General features: G+C 53.9%; 3 protein-coding genes across 3 annotated transcripts; 1 reads left to right on the top strand and 2 right to left on the bottom strand.

Moving 5' to 3' along the window:
* Positions 1-970: 970 nt before the first annotated feature.
* On the bottom strand, positions 971-3,920 carry TGME49_272760 (hypothetical protein; the record flags this gene model as incomplete). Its single annotated transcript, XM_002365867.2, has 3 exons — positions 971-1,288; positions 1,947-2,196; positions 2,851-3,920. The coding sequence occupies 3 exons, from the start codon at positions 3,918-3,920 to the stop codon at positions 971-973; spliced, it is 1,638 nt and encodes a 545-aa protein (XP_002365908.2).
* Positions 3,921-5,420: 1,500 nt separating this feature from the next.
* On the top strand, positions 5,421-11,448 carry POLR3B (DNA-directed RNA polymerase III RPC2; the record flags this gene model as incomplete). Its single annotated transcript, XM_002365865.2, has 4 exons — positions 5,421-6,392; positions 6,947-6,994; positions 7,642-9,397; positions 10,196-11,448. 4 exons carry the CDS (start codon positions 5,421-5,423, stop codon positions 11,446-11,448), a joined length of 4,029 nt encoding a protein of 1,342 aa, XP_002365906.2.
* A 1,561-nt stretch (positions 11,449-13,009) lies between these two features.
* On the bottom strand, positions 13,010-17,089 carry TGME49_272730 (hypothetical protein; the record flags this gene model as incomplete). Its single annotated transcript, XM_002365864.1, has 3 exons — positions 13,010-15,371; positions 15,851-15,863; positions 16,161-17,089. The coding sequence occupies 3 exons, from the start codon at positions 17,087-17,089 to the stop codon at positions 13,221-13,223; spliced, it is 3,093 nt and encodes a 1,030-aa protein (XP_002365905.1). The 3' UTR covers positions 13,010-13,220.
* Between the last annotated feature and the right edge of the window lie 1,176 nt (positions 17,090-18,265).

An 18,265-nucleotide genomic window follows, 5' to 3' on the forward strand; every position in this document is an offset into this window, starting at 1 on the left:
CGTCGGGGTGCCGCCTCTCGACACAAAATTCCACGAAAAAAAGTTCGCTGTCTCCACCGCGTTGTCGCCGCCCTCTCCGGAAGGCCACCGTTTTAACCATGCTTACACAAAACGCTACTCTGCCGGCAAACGTTCATCGAATGACCATGCTTCCTTTGTGGTGTGCATCTCGCCTTTCTCTCTTTTCTCTCTTTCTCTCTCGGTTCCACGATTTGCCCTTTAGCTCTCGCCTCATTTCTGCCGTGGTCTCTCTCCTGGGGCACCCGTCTCCTTTCCCTCCTCTCGCTCCATGCTCTTCTTCGCCTTGTTCTCCTCTCTCGTCCTGTTCTCCCTCTTGGTCTCCCGTTCCTTCTCGCGCTTGTTGTCCTACTTGTTCTCTCTCTTGTTCTCCCTGTCTCTTTCCTTCTGGCTCTCTCAGTAAGCTATCTGCGGTGCCTACGGAACGCTTGACGAGGCCTTCGCTGTTCTAAGTTACTCCCCACTGTAGCGCGCGAAAGCAGCGAGCGAGGCGCAGAGGCTGCCACTGTGCTCGACTCACCAGAGCGGAAAGAGTTCAGAGAGGAGAAAGATTGAAAAGAAAAAACTTTCCGTCTCCCTAAAGGACCGAGCGCGGTCCGCGGCGCGTCATGCCCCTCACGCTATTCAGAGTCGCACCTCGTTACAAAACAAGACAAGTCACGCTGTCCAGCCTCTCGTACACACGGCCATACATATTCACAAGTATATATATATATATACATATATAAAAGTATATAATATATATATATATATATATATCTACAGATGCATATAGGTGGATGCAGGATCGAGAACCGAAGAAGAGGCAAGGTGGAATGTCCACGTTTTTGTTCGTGTACGCTGTGCAAGTGTGTTTGATAATTCTTCCACATTTTGTCTTTTCGCACCCCTCTGCGTCCGGGCGTCCACCGCGCCTGTGAATTCCTCGGGGTCGCCGTTCCCTGCCCGTCCTTCACGAAGCAATTTCTTGCTCTGCGCTCCCCCCTCCCGAGGAAGAGACAGAGGAGGCAGGCGGCTCTGAATTCTCGGAAGGCCCCCGAGGCAAAACTGCTGACGAAAGCGAAGAAGGCGACGAAGCGGAAGAAGAGGAAGGAGACGTCGAAGAGGGCGCAGTGGATGGTTGACCACCGACGCCTTTGGAGGCTTGCTGACGAAGCGTAGTGTGAAGCGCGCGATCGACAATTGTCTTCACTTCTCGGCAACGAACATGGCGAGCAAGGACGGCCTCCATGCGGGATTCGACTGTCTCCGCCAAACTCGCGAGTCGCTCCTGAACGCCATGTGAAGAAGCCATGTGACTCCATCGTGAACAACCCAACCAGCTCGACTCAGACTACTGTGTCTCACCCATCCCAGTTCTTCGTCGCCTCCTCACTGACCGACGAACGCTCACCTCCATCGCTTCACCTCGAGCTCCCTCTCCTTCGTCATCTAGGAATCTGCATCGGCATCGCCTTGTCTAGCTCTGTTTGCACCTTTCAACCTTTCCCTCTCCACTGATGAGCCTCTGCGTCTCTGTCTCTATACGCTTCCCGCCTGGCATTCGATACATCGTTCAGGCTGTTATCACTCGGCGTAAATATACATCGTACAGAACTATAGGATAGACACGTAAAGATAAAGATACATAGTGTAGTATAACTGCAGAGATACGCACAGGTAACTTCAGAACGTTCTCACTTCCACATGGCACCCCCACATGCTATATGCGTATATATATATATATATATATGTATATATATATATGTATATATATATATGTATATATATATATATATATATATATATAGGAGTGCATGCGCGGTGTTCACCCGCATACACGCATGTAGATGTGTGTATAGAGAGAAAGAGGAAATGGTGAAACTACATATTGAACAGGCAAATTATGAACGTATCTCCGGCGAAAACCTGACTTCCCGTCTGCTCACTTGTAGATCGATTCTCTGATTCCACTCGAGTTCCAAGAGAACTCGTAGCTTCGCGCGGGTGGCTGCGCTGTGCGCGAGAAGGCGTTTTTGAGCAGCCTCTTCATTTTCTCGCTCGAGGTCCAACACCGCCGTCGCCTCGTCTTCCGGAAGCACTCCGCATTTGGAGAACTTGACGCGCTTCTGTCTCTGCTGCTCTTCCAGAAGTTTCTTCTCTCGCGTCAGCTGCGCAAGCTGCTGCTCCTGTTTTAGCCTGAAACGGAGCGCCACGAAGAGGAAGAAGATGAGAGAAAAAACATGTCTGTCTGAGCGAGAACGCGCGCAAGGAGAAACGACCAGAAACCGTCCGCCTGAGCGCGCCCAGGAACGCCGAAACGCTGTGACGTGGAAGCGTAGAAATTCTTTTGAATCTCCAAGGAAACAGTGTCTGGAATCTCACAGTTGAACGAAGCAACGAACACTCAAACATACGATAACTGAAGCTCACGCAAATCCTTCACAGGCGTCTGAGATGTTTTCTTTCCTCTGACGCTCTGACGCTTTGCGTTGAGGAGCCTGGCACTCTGACTGAGAAGAGACAGGAGAGAACAGTACTCTTCTGTTGCCTTGCGTGATATCAATGTGCAACTCTGCCTCGACAAAAAAGGAACTGCACTTTGCCGTTTTTGCCGCTCCTCGCCATTCGTCATGATGCGACATCTTTCCAGGTTTTTCCGGCTCTCCACCGCGCTCTGCCTCTCCTCTCTCGTCTCCTTCTTGTCACGGTTGCCCTCGTTCTCTCACATCCGCGTTTCACTCTTTCGATCGCCTTTGCCTCCTCCGGCGAACGTCGAGCCGAGCCGTCCAGCCTGCGAGCATCGAACTGCTGCGCTGGAAAAGGCTGACTGTCCCTACGTCGCTTGCTCACCTCGCGAGGCCTTTGTCTGCAATGGCGGACTGAACGGCGCGAATCGCCTCGAGAGCCTCCTTGACTGCGCCTCTGAAACGCGTCTCTCCCATTTCTTCCGGAAACAGAGCGTCGACGTACGCTGCGACGGCTGCGTCGTTTTTGGAGGGAAACTGCAGACTGAAGCTGTCGATGGCCGCAGGCAGACAAGGCGCCGAGGAAGCTGTAGCTACACCTGGAGGCGCGAACGCACTCGCGCCTCCCGCAGCGGCGGAGGGCGCGTGAGGAGAAGCAAAGGCGGGCAGACCGGAAGTCGGCGGAGAAGACGCAGAAGTCCTGCTCTCGAGCGGAGACAGTTTGAGCGTCTCCGGGGAGACAGGTGGAAGAGAGACACTCGGAGCGCCCTGGAGGAGAGCGAGGAAAGCTGCGCAGATAGCGTCTCCATTCTCGTTGTTTCCAAAGACTCGCCGAACCTTCAAGATCTTGAAAACGCGGGAACTCGCGTCGAGAATCCCCGCATGGCGTTGCGCCACCTCGACGCAGAAGGCGCGAAGCGGCGCCAGCGCGAGTTGGAGGAGACACAGGCACCGGCGACTTGCGCTCTTCTGCAGTGCGTCGTTCAGAACGTAGAGGAGAAAGAGAAGCTTCTCGCTGTCGCTCTGGGCTTTGAACGCGTCCATCCAGGCGCCGAGGAGGCAGTGCACCACTGGGTAATTCCCTCGGAACAGCAGCGCGTCGCTTGCAGCCACGATGCTCTCCATCGAACCTGTCAAGGCTTCCAGAGACACCCGAAACTGAGCAACCAAGCGACGGTCTTCCTCACTCAAACTCTCCAGAGAAACACAGGCAGGCAGCAGCGACAGATGCGCAGCAGACAGCGAACAAGATGCCAGCAGAGGCTGAGACGAAGAAGCGGGAGGCTGAGACGAAGAAGCGGGAGGCAGAGACGAAGAAGAAGGAGGCAGAGACGAAGAAGAAGGAGGCAGAGACGAAGAAGAAGGAGGCGAAGCGCAAGCAGGCGAGAGGACGTATCCACTCTCTTGCGAGGGGGACGCATGAGCAGAGGAGACACTCATGTTTTCGACGAACATTGTTCTCGGGGAAGAACTCGAGTACAGAGAGAAAAAAGCCTGCGTGGGCGACGAGAGCAGAGAAGGCAGGCCGAAGAAGAGAGAAGGGCAGAGATCGGAGAGAGGAGAACAGAGAGAGAAGAACAGAGAGAGAAGAACAGAGAGAGAAGCGCAGAGAGAAGAGGAGAAGAAGAACAACGGAGAAAAGAAAGAGGAGGGAAGAAAAGGAAGAAACAGATGCAGACAGAGCGGGCCAGGAGCGGTCTTGGCGTTGCGGTGGAAGTCCAACAAAGAAGAGAGACCCCAGAGAGTTTTAGAGAGAGAAATGCCTCAGAAAAAAAAGAGAGGAGAGAAAGGCGTCGCAGCTGACAGGGGTGTGCAGATGAGACAGGCCAGAACAGCACCAGCTGAGCAGTGAAGGAGAGGGCGGGGAGAGAAAGAAAAAGTCCTTCCAAGAAGGAGATTCTGAAGGATGCAGAAAGCGAATTGCCCTGCAAAAAAAGTCTGTCGAGAGACGCTGGAGTTCCAGCACAAGAGTTCACTCGAGTGATTTACGACAGCCGCAGCGAGAAAAGAAGAACGCGTAACACTCAGCCGCGCCCAGCTCGTGAGGAAGAAAAGAAGAAAGAGAAGAAGAAAGAGAAGAAGAGGAGAAGAAGAAGAGAACAAGAAAGAGAAACAGGAAGAGAGAAAGGAAGAGAGAAAGGAAGAGGGAATGCCGATAAATAGAGGACAGAGAAAGCCTAGAGTCCAAGACTTCCCCAGAGAGAGTCGAGGGAGAGAAGACAGAAAAACGTTTAGGTCTTCGTATACGAGCAAAGAAGGTTCTAGAAGAAAGAGACAGCGCAGAGAAAGCGAAACGCCTCTCCTCTCTGTTCACTCCCAGTGGGGTGTGAGCATAAAAGCCATCCCCACGGTATACATTCAGGATACCTTTCATGTTTCTTTTCTCACGACTTGTTCCTTTTTTTTCGTTTTTCAATTTCGAAAGCAAGCTTTTTTGTTGTTTTTCTCTCCCTTGAGAGTTGAGGGGCTCTAGTCCTTCCCTCTTTCTGGGGGGGGGCGAGGCGTCGAGCGACGAAGCGCTGTCTCTCCTCCGCTCGCGGCTGCGGGGAGAGGAGAAGGAACTCAAAGAGAACTGAAAGAGTCCGAGAACTGTATTTTTTGCCGCAGATGTCAAAAGGCGTTTGACTGCCTTTTCGTGACGACCATCTGGCAAGCCTTGAGTCTCTGTTTTTTTCCGTTAAAACTCGCTGAGGAGGAACTCGAAGCTCCTCGAATTTCTTCCGCACCTTGTCAACCGCGCTCTCCCGTCCCTACCGGCGGTGATGTTCGTTTCTCCTTGCTGGCGGATCTTTGTTTGCTTCTTTCCGTCCAAAAACGCTTCTCGCGTCTTCTTCTCGTCCTTGGAACGCCAGCAGAGAAGCAGGAGAGTCGCGTGGAAACAGGCGCGGACAGAGAGAGCGACCGAGCAGAAAATGGATTTCCTGTTGTGAAGGAGTCTCTGTCCTCTTCTCCCCGATGGAGAGTCGCTGTTCTCCGTCTGTCGAGATGACTGGGAAGAAGCGAGTCTCTCCGGCGCCTGCGGCCGTCGTCTCGGGTGAGGTTGACCCTCTTGCCTCCCTCTCGCCTCGCCTCGGAGGTCTGAAGAACTGGAGAGACACGACGCAAAACGAGAGCGAGAAGACGTCTGGTGATGCCTCCGCCTCTTCTCCCTCTTCGTCGACGAGGCTGAGGTTTCCCTACGGCGCGAGCGTTCCTTCCGACCGAAGAATCCCCTACTGTCGCCCACCTGGGGGTCGTTCCTCTGCGAGCTCGCGGCCTTCTTCGTCGCCTTCTGCCGCTCCTTCTGCCGTTCCTTCTGCCGTTCCTCCGGCGTCCCCAGCTTCTCTGGAGACGCGCGAGGAGGGCGGCCGCGCGAAGAAGAGCGTTCGATTTGCCTCCGTTCCGAAGAAGAGCGCCGATTCTTCTTCTTCTTGTAATGCGACTGTGGCAGATCCTTACGCGTCGGGGAAGCCTGTCTGCACTGTGCCGGACAAATGGCGCTTGCTTCCGGCCTTCTTCGCGGCGAAGGGACTGGTGCACCAACACATTGAGTCGTACAATTTCTTCGTGGACACTGAGCTGCAGAACATTCTCCGCGCGCCTTCCAATCGGCTCGTGAAGAGCGACGTCGACCCGTCGTTCTTCATCGAGTTCCTCAACATCTCCGTCGGAACGCCGCGCTACGAGGAAGGCATGATTCTGCAGAGACTCACACCGCGGATTTGCCGCACCCGCGAAATCACCTACGCGGCGCCGGTCTTCGTCGACGCGGAGTACAGCAAAGGCGACGAAATCATCCGCAGAAAGCATGTGGAAATCGGCTCGATCCCCGTCATGCTCCGAAGCCGCGTCTGCGTCCTCCACGGCAAGGATCCTCAAACCTTGCAGAGACTCGGCGAGTGCCCTTTCGACCCTGGCGGCTACTTCATCGTCAAGGGCACAGAAAAGGTGAGCCTGAAGCCAGGCCTCGGTCCGCGCGAAGAAACGCTGAACGCAAATCAACAGACAACAATCCCAGTGCTCTCCCCCCTCGAGACCTACGAGCGCAGCCTCGTACACACCGAAAAACTCACATCGAAATATCACAAAAAAACGAGGGCCATACAAAAATATATGTACCCTAGGTGAGGGTGCAACCAGACGTGAGGGTAGAGACACAGACACATATTTACCGGGATTCGTAGATTCATCCATTCATGCATGTATACATGCATATATCCATATATATATATATATATATATATATATATATGTTTGTGTGTAACCATGAACGAATGGCTGCTTTTTTGTGTATGTGTCTCTTTGTGTGAATGTCGCGGTTTCCGTGGACTGTTGTGGCTGTCTTTGTGGTGGAGTTCGTTTTCCAAATTGCGATTGCTTCACAAATGCACTTGTGGGGTACGTGGTAGATCTGCTTGGGCAGGAGTCTCACCTCGCAAGCAGGCGTCTGCAGAAGCCTTTTTTCACTGCTTCCTCGTCCTGTTTCGCGACTTTCTCTCCAGGTTTTGCTGATGCAAGAGCAACTCTCGAAGAACCGAATCATCGTGGAGGTAAGGCGAGAATCGCGTCTATGTCTCACCAGGCATTTCTTCTCTCTCGCGCGTGTCTTCCCGTGGGTTCCTCCTCGTCGCTTGTCACCTGGGAAGGCGCATCTGTCCGCTTTTTCTGGCGCTTGCGATTTTTTTCCTTGCAATCCTCCTCCGGCGTTCCCTCGAGTAGACGCGTGCAGCTGGTCTTCAGACGCGCTTCCTGTTTCCTTCTCGCTGCACCAGTCGAGCCTTCCTCCTTCTCCTCGCAACTGCGCGTCCGCTCGTCTCCACCTTCGAGGACAAACACAGCGAGTTCTGTTTCTCCCTGGGACTTCCGCGCGATTTTGCTTTCCAAATTACGCAGATTCAGCCCACACACATCATCACGTAGATACATCAAAATGTGTATGTCTCTTCAAACATAAAATTATATATATATATATATATATACATGTATAGGTATGCTTATATGCATATATGTGAAGGTATCTGTGTCTGTGATCAGGACGGTGTTTGTGTCGGCAGAGTCGCACCTTGGTTCCTTTTTTTTGAGACACAACGTGGAGCACGGCGTTTGTGCGCGGCGACTGGTTTTTGCGTTTCGTCTCGACGTCGCATGGACCTTTTATTTCGCTCTGTTTTTTGCGTTTCGTCTCCACGGTGCTCAGACGGACATGAAGCACAACGTCTGTGCGACGGTGACGTCGGCGACGGCAGAGTCGAAGTCGCGGACGGCCGTGGTCCTGAAGAACAACAAGTTGTATTTGCGGCACAACTCGTTTCTGGACGACTTGCCTGCATGCATTGTACTACGCGCGATGGGGACGGAGACGGACCAGGAAATCATGCAGATGATTGGCGCTGGCGGGGCGCTCGCAGATGTGACGGGGAACACCGCGCAGGAGGCGGTTTCGCTCTCGCTGCAGGACTGCCATACAGAAAATGTCCTGACTCAGCAGCAGGCGCTGTTGTGGGTCGGTTCGCGGATTCGGCCCAAGATGCAGGCGAAGGGATTTTTCACTCCGGTCGCGCGCGGCGCGCTGCTGTCCGAGCGCGGCGGCGCAGGCCGGAGCGCGAAGTCTGTGGTTGACGAGGCAGTGGACGTTCTGCACCGCGTAGTTCTGTCGCACATCGAGACGACGGGGAGCGACTTCCGCGCAAAGACGAGGTTTTTGTGTTTGATGATTCGTCGTGTGCTCGACGCGGCGAGCGACCCGTCGCTGATGGACGACAAAGACTACTACGGAAACAAGCGCCTGGAGCTCGCCGGGCAGCTGCTCTCGCTGCTCTTTGAAGATCTGTTCAAGCGGTTCTGCACCCATGTGAAGAAGCAAGCGGACTACGCCCTCAGCCGGTACCACCAGGCGCGAGGCGGTGCAGGCGGCCTCGGATCGAGGAAGGACGAGGTGCCGTACCCCGACTGCTTCCGGAATCTGCCGACAGACATCATCACGCGCGGCATGCAGACGGCTCTGAGCACGGGGAACTGGACGATCAAGCGGTTTCGCATGGAACGCTCGGGCGTCTCGCAGGTCCTCTCGCGTCTGTCCTACATCGCAACTCTCGGGATGATGACGCGGATCAACTCGCAGTTCGAGAAAGGTCGCAAAGTCTCCGGACCGCGAGCGCTGCAGCCTTCGCAGTGGGGCATGCTCTGTCCCTGCGACACACCTGAGGGCGAGTCCTGCGGCTTGGTGAAGAACCTCGCGCTGGTGACTCACGTGACGACGGACGAAGACCCAACGCCGATCTCGTCTCTCGCCTTCTGCCTCGGAGTCGAAGACGCCGACGCCATCAGCGGCGAGGAACTCCACGACCGCGGAACGTACCTGGTCATGCTCAACGGCGCGCTTCTCGGCGTCCACCGACGACCTCGCCAGCTGATGAAGAACATTCGCTTGCTGCGGAGACACGGCGAAGTCGGCGAGTTCGTCTCCGTCCATGTGAACGAAGCGCACAAGACAGTGTACATCGCCTCCGACGGCGGGAGACTCTGTCGGCCGCTGATCGTCGTGGACTCCGGTCGTCCGCGACTCTTGCCGACGCACATGGCCCAGCTCGAGAACGGCGAGATGTGTTTCATGGACCTTTTGAGGAGCAGCATTCTCGAGTGGATCGACGTTAACGAGGAAAACAACTTGCTCATCGCCCTCAGAGAGGAAGACATCACTGCAGAGACGACACACCTCGAAATCGACCCGCTGACGCTCCTCGGCGTCGTCGCCGGCCTCATCGCGTTCCCAAACCACAACCAGAGTCCGCGAAACACATACCAGTGCGCCATGGGCAAGCAGGCGATGGGCGCGATCGCCTACAATCAATTCAACAGATGCGACACCCTCCTCTACCTCCTCGTGTACCCACAAAAACCGCTCTGCAAATCCAGAACTCTCGACCTGGTCCACTTCGAACAGCTCCCGGCAGGTGCGGCCTAAACCCAACTCCAAGAGGGACTTCTTCACATCAAATCGAACATCTCGCAAAGATGTCACTCCGTCCACAGGACCATTGTCACTCTCTCTCGCCATGTCACATCCGCACATATGTTGAGATACACACGTCCATGCATGTGTAGGTCCACATGCGAATCTGTAGGTGTCAATGTGTTTAAATGTGCTTTGTTTTGATATACATATGCATTCATATATGTATCCATATACATATATATATATATATACATATATATATGTATATATTTATTTATTTATATAAATATATATATATATATATCTGTGTACAGATATGCATATTTATGTCAGTGGTGAAGACGGTCGAGGTGGTTGTGGGTCCTGTTTGGTCTTTTTTTGGGAGAGCGAGACAAGGAATGCATCATACGGCGAAGCAGCTGTGACACTTGGTTTTTGGACGTTCGGGAGAAAGGCCTTCTTTCTCGCTTTTCGAAACGCGACCAGTGCAACTTGCTGCATCTACACCCGGAGGATCTGCATGCGACTCAAGAGGGAGCACACCGTCACAGACAGTTGTCCATATATCTGTGTGTCTCTTTATGCGTACTTGTGTCGACCTATCTGTGTATATTAAGGTGTACATATCCGGCATGCATCTATTTGTGTACATGTTTATATATATATATATATATATATATATATATAAACATGTACACAAATATGTATGTATATTTCCTTTCGTACATATGTACGCATATGCATGTATATGTATGTGTGCGTGTATCGTTTGTTTCCGCTCTGTGTGTGTTTTTAGGTCAGAATGCAAGTGTGGCGATTATGAGTTTTTCTGGCTACGACATTGAAGACGCGATTGTGTTGAATCGGGGGGCGGTGGATCGGGGATTCGGGCGTTGCTTCGCGCTGCGGCGTTACTCTGTGGAGCTGAAGAAGTACTTCAACGGATCGACGGATCGAACCTTCCCACCGCCTGTCGCGCAAGCCTCCGGGCCAGGGAGCGGTAAGGCGGCGTCGGGACTGCACCGAAAGAGTTTTTTCCCGGGCGGCAGAGGCGCGGTTTCTCGTCGCTTCGAGGCGCTGGAAGACGACGGCGTAGTCCGCGTCGGCGAACTCCTGGAAGAAGACCAAGTGTACGTCCACAAGTTCTCGCCGACCAATACTCGGGAACATGTGAGCGACCCTCTGCAGCTGGACAACTCGCTGTACGCGCCGTCATTTGCGCGGTACAAGACGGTCGTTCCTTCCTACGTCGAGCGCGTCGTCTGCACGGACAACTCGGACGGCTGTCGAACCTACAAAGTGATGATGCGCCAGACGCGGCTGCCGGAACTCGGGGACAAGTTCAGCTCTCGACACGGCCAAAAGGGTGTCGTGGGCTTGATTGCCCCGGCCGAAGACCTGCCGTTCGCCGAGTCCGGATGGTGTCCAGACTTGATCATGAATCCGCACGGCTTCCCCTCGCGCATGACGGTCGGCAAAATGATGGAGTTGATCGCGGGGAAGAGCGCCCTGCAAGTCGGCGCCTGTCAGTACGGCACAGCCTTTGGAGGCGTCGGGGTCGAGACGCTCGGCGAGATCCTCGCGGCTCACGGCTTCCACTACTCGGGGAAGGAGTACCTGACGTCGGGCATTACCGGCGAGGCGCTGCAGACCTACGTTTTTGCCGGACCCATCTACTACCAAAAGCTGAAGCACATGGTCCAGGACAAGATCCACGCGAGAGGCCGCGGACCGCGGCAACTTCTCACGCGACAGCCGACGGAGGGTCGCGCCAAGGAAGGCGGCCTACGCCTCGGCGAGATGGAGAGAGACTGCCTCGTCGCTTACGGAAGCAGCGCGTTGCTGATGGAACGCCTGATGCTCAGCTCCGATGTCTTCGAGGCGAGTGTCTGCTCGACGTGTGGCTTGATGGGCTACGAAGGCTGGTGCCCGTACTGCAAAAGTGGAAAACACGTCGCGCCGATCCGCATGCCTTACGCATGCAAGCTCCTCTTCCAAGAACTCATGAGCATGAACGTCTGCCCCAGGCTGCACATCAAGGAAATGTAGCTGCGAACGCGCCGGGAGGGACCTCCGGCGACGCTCTGAAGACGAGCCGGCAGTCCGAGGCGGGTCGCCAGCTGGAGACCTCGAGACTGCGACCGTGACGGAGAGAAAGTGGACGCTCGGCGTCAGGTCGAAGAGAGGGAAAGCGAGAGGCCGGCGCCAGTGCGAAACAGCCTCAGCGTAAACATTCACGGAAAAGGATGAGAGAACCGCTCGTTCCAAAAACACAAACGAAGCGACAGAGTCAGGTGTGCAGACAGTCATTCGTCAAGCACTCAAGTTCACGAATGCACGTGCCCACATCTGTTCATGGATGTGCAGAGGCACTCAAAGCTTTTTCACACTGCATGCGTTGATGCGCCGAGGAGAGGCCTTGCCGACTGATGGCTCCTGCGTCATTTGGTCTTCTAGCGTTCCAAGTAGCTGTGAAACGTCCTCAAAGTTCTCTCTGCGTAGATGATTGCTGGACACCTAGACCGACCCACTGACCATCTTCGCCTCGCGAGAAACTGCTTCTGAATCATTGTCAACTGTCTGTGCAAACTCGCCTTTTCGCGTCTTTTCACGCTTCCCAAGTCTACGAACTGGAAGCCCTTCGCGCGGTAGAAACGCACTTTCTGTCGAGTTTCCAGATACCAGAAACGGATGCGAAAACCGACACGGACGGCGCCTAGATGACACGGCACAGACCAGGCCCAAGGGTCACGCAGTGCAACACTCAGAAAACGTGAATGGCTGTCTCTGCAAAGATATATAAAATATATATAAAAATATATGTAATATAATATAAATAAATTATATAGCACATCTTATGCCTATATGTATATATATGTATAAATAGTATATTAAGCCCCACTGCATATTGATGTTTGAACTTGTTTGTACTGCGCTGCCATTGGAAGAAATGTGTTTGAGTATGCGTGGAAAGCAGTACTCTCATGAGCGCGTTTTTAGCTTATGACAAGGCCGTAGTGGTGGGCATGCATAGCCCAATAACATCACCTACATTGGCCTGGAGGAGTTCGCATTTGACTCTGTGCAAAAACAAAGCTAGAAACGCGTGCGGCGAAAGAGTGCGTTTCTTGTTTGCAGATTGTGTCCTTTCTTCGCTTCTGATACTGGTTTGTCTTAACGCTTCGAAGCAGTTAAGGAAACGGTCTCGTAAACAGAAAACGGTTTCGTTCACGGCCATTCCAGAAAAGGGATTTCGCGTCTTTTTTCTCTGTCTGCGTATGCGGGAAAGCCTCAATGACACGCGCAATCTCTGGACATATTGATGAAGCAAACGGTGTCAAGCCTTCCAACAGGGTAGTCAAGTCGGAGACGACGAGAGACAGTGCAAGGACATCGTCAAACCCTCACTGTTTTGCGTGCCGCTAGACTTTGCCTATGAGTGGCAAGCAGTGAATTTGTCTCTTTGTAGGCGGTAGCAACAAATTGTTTTCATCAAAAAAAAGCACTAGCCTTCCTCACTCGCTACGGAAGCGTCTCTTCTCGGCGACCGTGAGGACGTTCAGGGTTTAGCGTCCTTGCTTTCTCTCTTTGTTCCTTCTCAACGATGCTGCAGCCTGACGGTGTTCTCACTCTTGAAGAAAACGCGTCTGACTGGACGGATGTCTAGCACTTCTTCTTGGGCTGCACGCAACCTCAGGCCTCGCCTCGCGGTGTTTCCCTCTACAGACTGATTTCAGAAGAAGTATTTCTGAGAAGCAGCAACCTCCGCTTTTCCTTAACGTTCTCTTAAACGAAACACTGTTGTGTGAAGTCCACCCTTTTCATCGTACTCGGCGGATGTCTCGGCGTCCCTGCTGGGGTGTACATACGCCCAAGAGGGCCCTCAGGTCCTCCTGCTGAGAGCGCCAGATGGATTCGGCTGTCGCGCGCAAATCGGGATCTTCACCTTTGTCTTTTTTCCGAATCCGTCCAGTTTTTTCTGCCTCGAGGGAACGCCCAACGCATGCATTACGGTTCAGAGTCCCGAGGGTTCCTTCACTTCTTTTGCGACTTGACTTCTTCGCTTTCTTCTGATGAACTGAATTCACTCCCTCCTCTCGGCCAGCACCTCTTCCTTCGTCGAGTCCGCTCGTCATACGGCTGAGTTCTTCCAGAGAGCCAGAAGAAGTCTCGGGGTTCTCTGGAAGGCTAGGACAGGCTGGCCGTAAGCGGTCTCCGAATATAAGGCGGGAGTGGTAATCGCGCGTTCCCTCCACTTCTCCCAGGACAGCGCCTGTGCTGGAAGGGAGAAACGCAGAGAGAGGAAGAAATGACGGGAGAGGCGTGTGAGGAAGAGACAGCGGAGCGATGGTGGAAGACGAAGAGGAAGGAAGAGCGGAAGAAGACGAGAACGACGTTGGTGAAGAGTCAGATGAGGAAGAAGCCGGGGAAGGAGACAGGAGAGATGAAGAGACTTGATAAGTCTGCGGTGGCGGCGAGGAGCCTTGACCCTCGTAAGAGAGTGTGGCGACGGAGGTTTTAGAAAGATCTTCTGCACTCTTGTCCTGCTGTTTCCTCCTGTCTCCCGTCTGAAATGTCGGTTGAACCTGCCAGTTCGTCAGCGACTCTAAGGAAGGAAAAGCGCTTTCAAGGTTTGAAGATGGGAGAGTGTTCTCGCGCGTTATAAAAGGAAAAGCGGGGTCTCGCTTTTCCGACACACTCGCCATCTCGGGATCTGTGCTCGAGAGCAAACTCAAAAACGGATTGACTTCAAATGCCGGCGTGGTTCGCTTCTGCGTTCCAAGTAAACGTGTACAGACACCCGAAACCTCCGTTCCGGAGTTCGGCAATGTCTCTGAGGCTCTTCCAACGAGGCCTTCAGTAACGGTGTCGTCTGGCTGACATAAAAGCGGAGAAGAGGCAGCAGAAGAGGAACAGGAGGATGGACGAGAAGAGGAAGACGAAGACGGCAAGGGAGCAGAGAAAGCAGAGGACAGGAGCGTTGAAGATGGAGAAGAAGCTGATTGTTTCAACAGAAGAGTCGATGACGAATCTTCACAGAAGGGAACGTGAACTGAGGATGGGGGGTCCGCTGTTTCCCCACAAGGTTGTCCGTCAGCGAAGATAGCAGGTGCGGTTGAGGCCGTTGTCGGCGAAGCACAATACCTCTCGGCCGGCGAGTGAGAACCGACACCGGGGTCCTCACAGGCATCTGAAGAACTGGAGGTTTCCTCCAGCTTTTCAATTCGAACGCTCCTCGAGGCGATCCCATCGACGTCGCATGCAGTTCCGCCTCGCGTCTCCCCATGAAAGTTCAGTCGATCGGTCTGCTCTTGTTGCCTCAGGTGGAGAGCCTCGAGTTCGTCGCATGTCACAGTATGTACACGACATTCACCTGGCTTCTCAGTTGGTTCTTTGTCGTCCCTTCCTTCGTTTCGTTCTTCTTCGTTTCCTTCGTCGCTTCCTTCTTTTCTTTCTTCTTTTCTTCCGTCTTCTCTTTCGTCTTCTCTCTCTTCTTCTCTTGCTGCTTCTCCTTCTTCTTCCGTGTCTCCTTCCCTTTTTTCTTTTTCGTCTTCTCCGCTTTCTTTCTCTCCTGTTGCCTCTTCGCCGTTGCCGCCGCTGGCCGAGGAGGATCGTCTGTCGAGGCGACCTGCGAAAGGCGGAGGCGCTTCACTGGCGTCGAGCTTCCACACAGGGGGCGTCTTCTCTCCTTCGGAAGCGACGAGGTTTGTGGCGCTTCTTTGAGGTGAGCAGAGCGACAGAGAGCTACCGCCGTCCACGAGTCGATCCATTCTTGCCTTTTGCGCTTCGGTCTCGAGAGCCAACATCTCTCTCCCCTCTTCCGCGCCAGGCGTTGTCGAGAGAGAAGACGAAGAGAAGGAAGAGGATGCCGATGCGTCAGCACAGGCTGCGACCGAAGGGCCATTTGCAGACGAAGCGGCTTCTTGGGAAGAAGACGCAAGAAGTAGGTCGTTTCGCTTCTTCCGCAAAGACTGAAACAGCGAATAAAGCAGTTCCTGTCTGGTCCGTTGCTCGTCGAGGGCGGCCTGTCTCCTCTCTCTCTCTTGCACTGCCTCGCGGCGACAAGCGAGAGTTCTGGCGGCCCTGCGATACCGCGAAAGAAGCTGTCTGAAAGCCGTAGTAACCAAGGCAGAACAAGCGACAACGCACTCAGTGCACCACGCGTCAGACGCCTGAGGAGAAGCGCATGCATGCGAAAATACAAGAGGAAATCGAGCTGGAACCCACAGGACCCGCCACCGAGTCGGCAGAGCGAGAGCTACGTCGCGCGACACTCCGCCGGCTGGTACCGCAAAGAGGAGCGGTCGAAACAAATCAACAAATCAGGGGATGCGACCGCATGCCGAAGAGCACATCGGAGCGTTCTTGGAGTGCGTCAGAAAAAGACACTTGCAGATCCGAAAAGACTGGCCAATACCATAGTTTCAAGACAGGCGGTCTGATGGCTCACAGTTGCAGCGAACCTGGGCATGAATGGATAGAAAGCAGTGAAAGTACAGACAACGGAGCCCCGGTCAAGGGATACGAAATGGACAGGTTTCGCGTTGTGATGTGGTTTGGGCCCACACCTAAAACTGTACCTCCAGTCCTGTCGGTCGGCGAGGTTCCTTTCTCGATGTCTGGACACCAACATCGCGATATACACAATGCGTTCCACAGGCACTGAAAGCGCTTTTCCTCACCCTTTTCACTGGGTTTATCCCCCCCCCGTTCACAATCGGCTTGTCCCCCTTTGTGAACGCGTTCTACGTCGGACGTACCCGTACTTCTTCCAAAGTGAGTGGAGTTTGTAGGCAAGAACCAAGACTAACGCAGAGTAGACCACCACGCCGCTGCGCCCGCGCCACAGCCATGCCGCGCCTGTCACCGAAGTCCTCCAAGCTGGCGGAAACCGCCCTCTTCCCGACTTGCGTTCTGTCCCGATTGCCTGGAAGTAGGCACCCGACTTCGAGTTGTAGTCCGCCTCGTCACCGTTCGATTTCGCGTCCGCGAACTCCGACCCATACCACCCCTGAGAGGAACGGTAGGCGCCCCAGGGTGTATGTACACCTCCGGCCGACCGCCAAGCGTTCTGAAAGGTGTGTGCCAAGGCGCGGGAAGACTGCGCATCAGGCAAAATCCCCGAGTTGCCTGCTCGTCTGTCTCCATAGCTGCTCACCGAGGGCGGAAGGGGTTCACGCGTTGGCTGGTCGTGAGCGCTTTGCTTCCTGACCAGCAGGAAAGGTACCCATTGCCAGATCCTGGACAGCGGTGACAGAAGAAACCGCAACAGGCGGGCGAGCAAGGACAGGAACTTGTGGAGAAAAGTGGAGGCGCGGATCACGCTGCCAACCTCTCCGCCCCACTGAAGGAGCTGCAAAAGCAGGAGCCGCAAACCCTCCAGGACAGCGACACTCTCGCCGAGCAGCTGCAGAAAATCTCGCAGTGTCAGTGGTGACGGAGAGGCAGGCGGAGGAGGGAACGAGGCGGGAGGCAGTGAAGAGGCTGGAAGCGAAGGGGGAAACGAAGAAGTGGGGAAATGGGCGTTCTGGTAAGAGGAAAACGAAGAAGGAAACGAAGCGGTCTGCGCAAAAGCCCGCGGTGGCGCATAGACAGAGGTGGAGTTCTGAGAGGGAAGCGAACTGCTAGAAAAACGATCTACTCGCTCCTGAGATAGAAGGGTTGGAAGGAAAGCTCCGTTAGCATCCATCGTTCGGGGGAGGAGACAATGACAAACAAAAACGGGAGAAAACGCGTGGGAAGTGGGGAAGCAGGCGAAGGTAACGCTGAGTGCAGGGATCGACGCAAGTATTCTGAACTTCGGGATCAAAAGCAGAGCCCGAACACAAAAGGTCGACGGAAAAGACGGTCGAGGTGCGAAAAAGAGCAAAACCGAAGCCGGGGCCGTACGAAAGCCAGTCGAACGAGGCGAGCTCCACGAAGAAGGGGAAAAAAGTAAAACGCGAGGAACAACCCGGGAAAACGTTCATCACTGAGGGACGGGTATTCTGGAAGGAAAACTACACCAGGCTCTTGTTTGAGGTCTGGAAGTTGACAACGCCCGAATCCAAAACGGAACTGTTCCGATTGGACTCTACAGACACAGAGCAGTCATCGAACAGGGGTTCCTGCGAAAATGTACTTTCAGAGCGCAGGAAAACCACGCGTAGAATCCTTCTGCAAACCATGGAGAGGGATGAGTAAAAGCGACTAAGTAAACGAGTGAAAACCTGGCGGCGCCTGCCTGTGCAGTGGCAGACAAAATGAATGGCGATTTCGTTTCCTGTCCATTTTCACAAAAACAAACGAACCCCCTGTATGCAAAAAGAGTGAGACACGCGTGAAGCACGGAAATAATCGAAGAATTGGAACAAAAGCAAACGATGTACCCATTCCTAGATTCGCAGCAACAGGGAAAGCAGCCCTCACACGCTCGTTCAATCATGCGGCAGATCCCGGCGGCATTTTTAGGATTTGTAGAACGTGTGATCAACATGTTCTTGTTTTCATCACCCGATTTCCTCCACACGCACAGGATGATGTAACATGCTGGTGGCAAGTGCTACATGCTTGAAATGAAAATGCACAAAAAGCGGAAACCTAACTGCGTAAGCAACCCGCCTGAGCCGCTTCTCCCGCTGACCGCCACTCTTTGCCGGAGAGCGTTTGTCGACAGATCAAGGGTGTTTGGAGCGCTACTCTTCTTTTCGACGTCTCGGCGACCAGGAAGACGAGAAAAAGGCATTTCTGCTTGGCTGAAGAACGCGATATCGGCAAAAAACCCTCAAGTATCCCGGAGGCGCCGTCGCTGATCGTCAGATCGGTTACAGGTTTCTGCGTGTGACAAGTGCCTGTCAATCGGAGAGCTCTTGCGAAGATCCGTAGA

Source organism: Toxoplasma gondii, chromosome VIII, assembly GCF_000006565.2.
Source record: "Toxoplasma gondii ME49 chromosome VIII, whole genome shotgun sequence".
NCBI classification, from domain to species: Eukaryota; Apicomplexa; class Conoidasida; order Eucoccidiorida; family Sarcocystidae; genus Toxoplasma; species Toxoplasma gondii.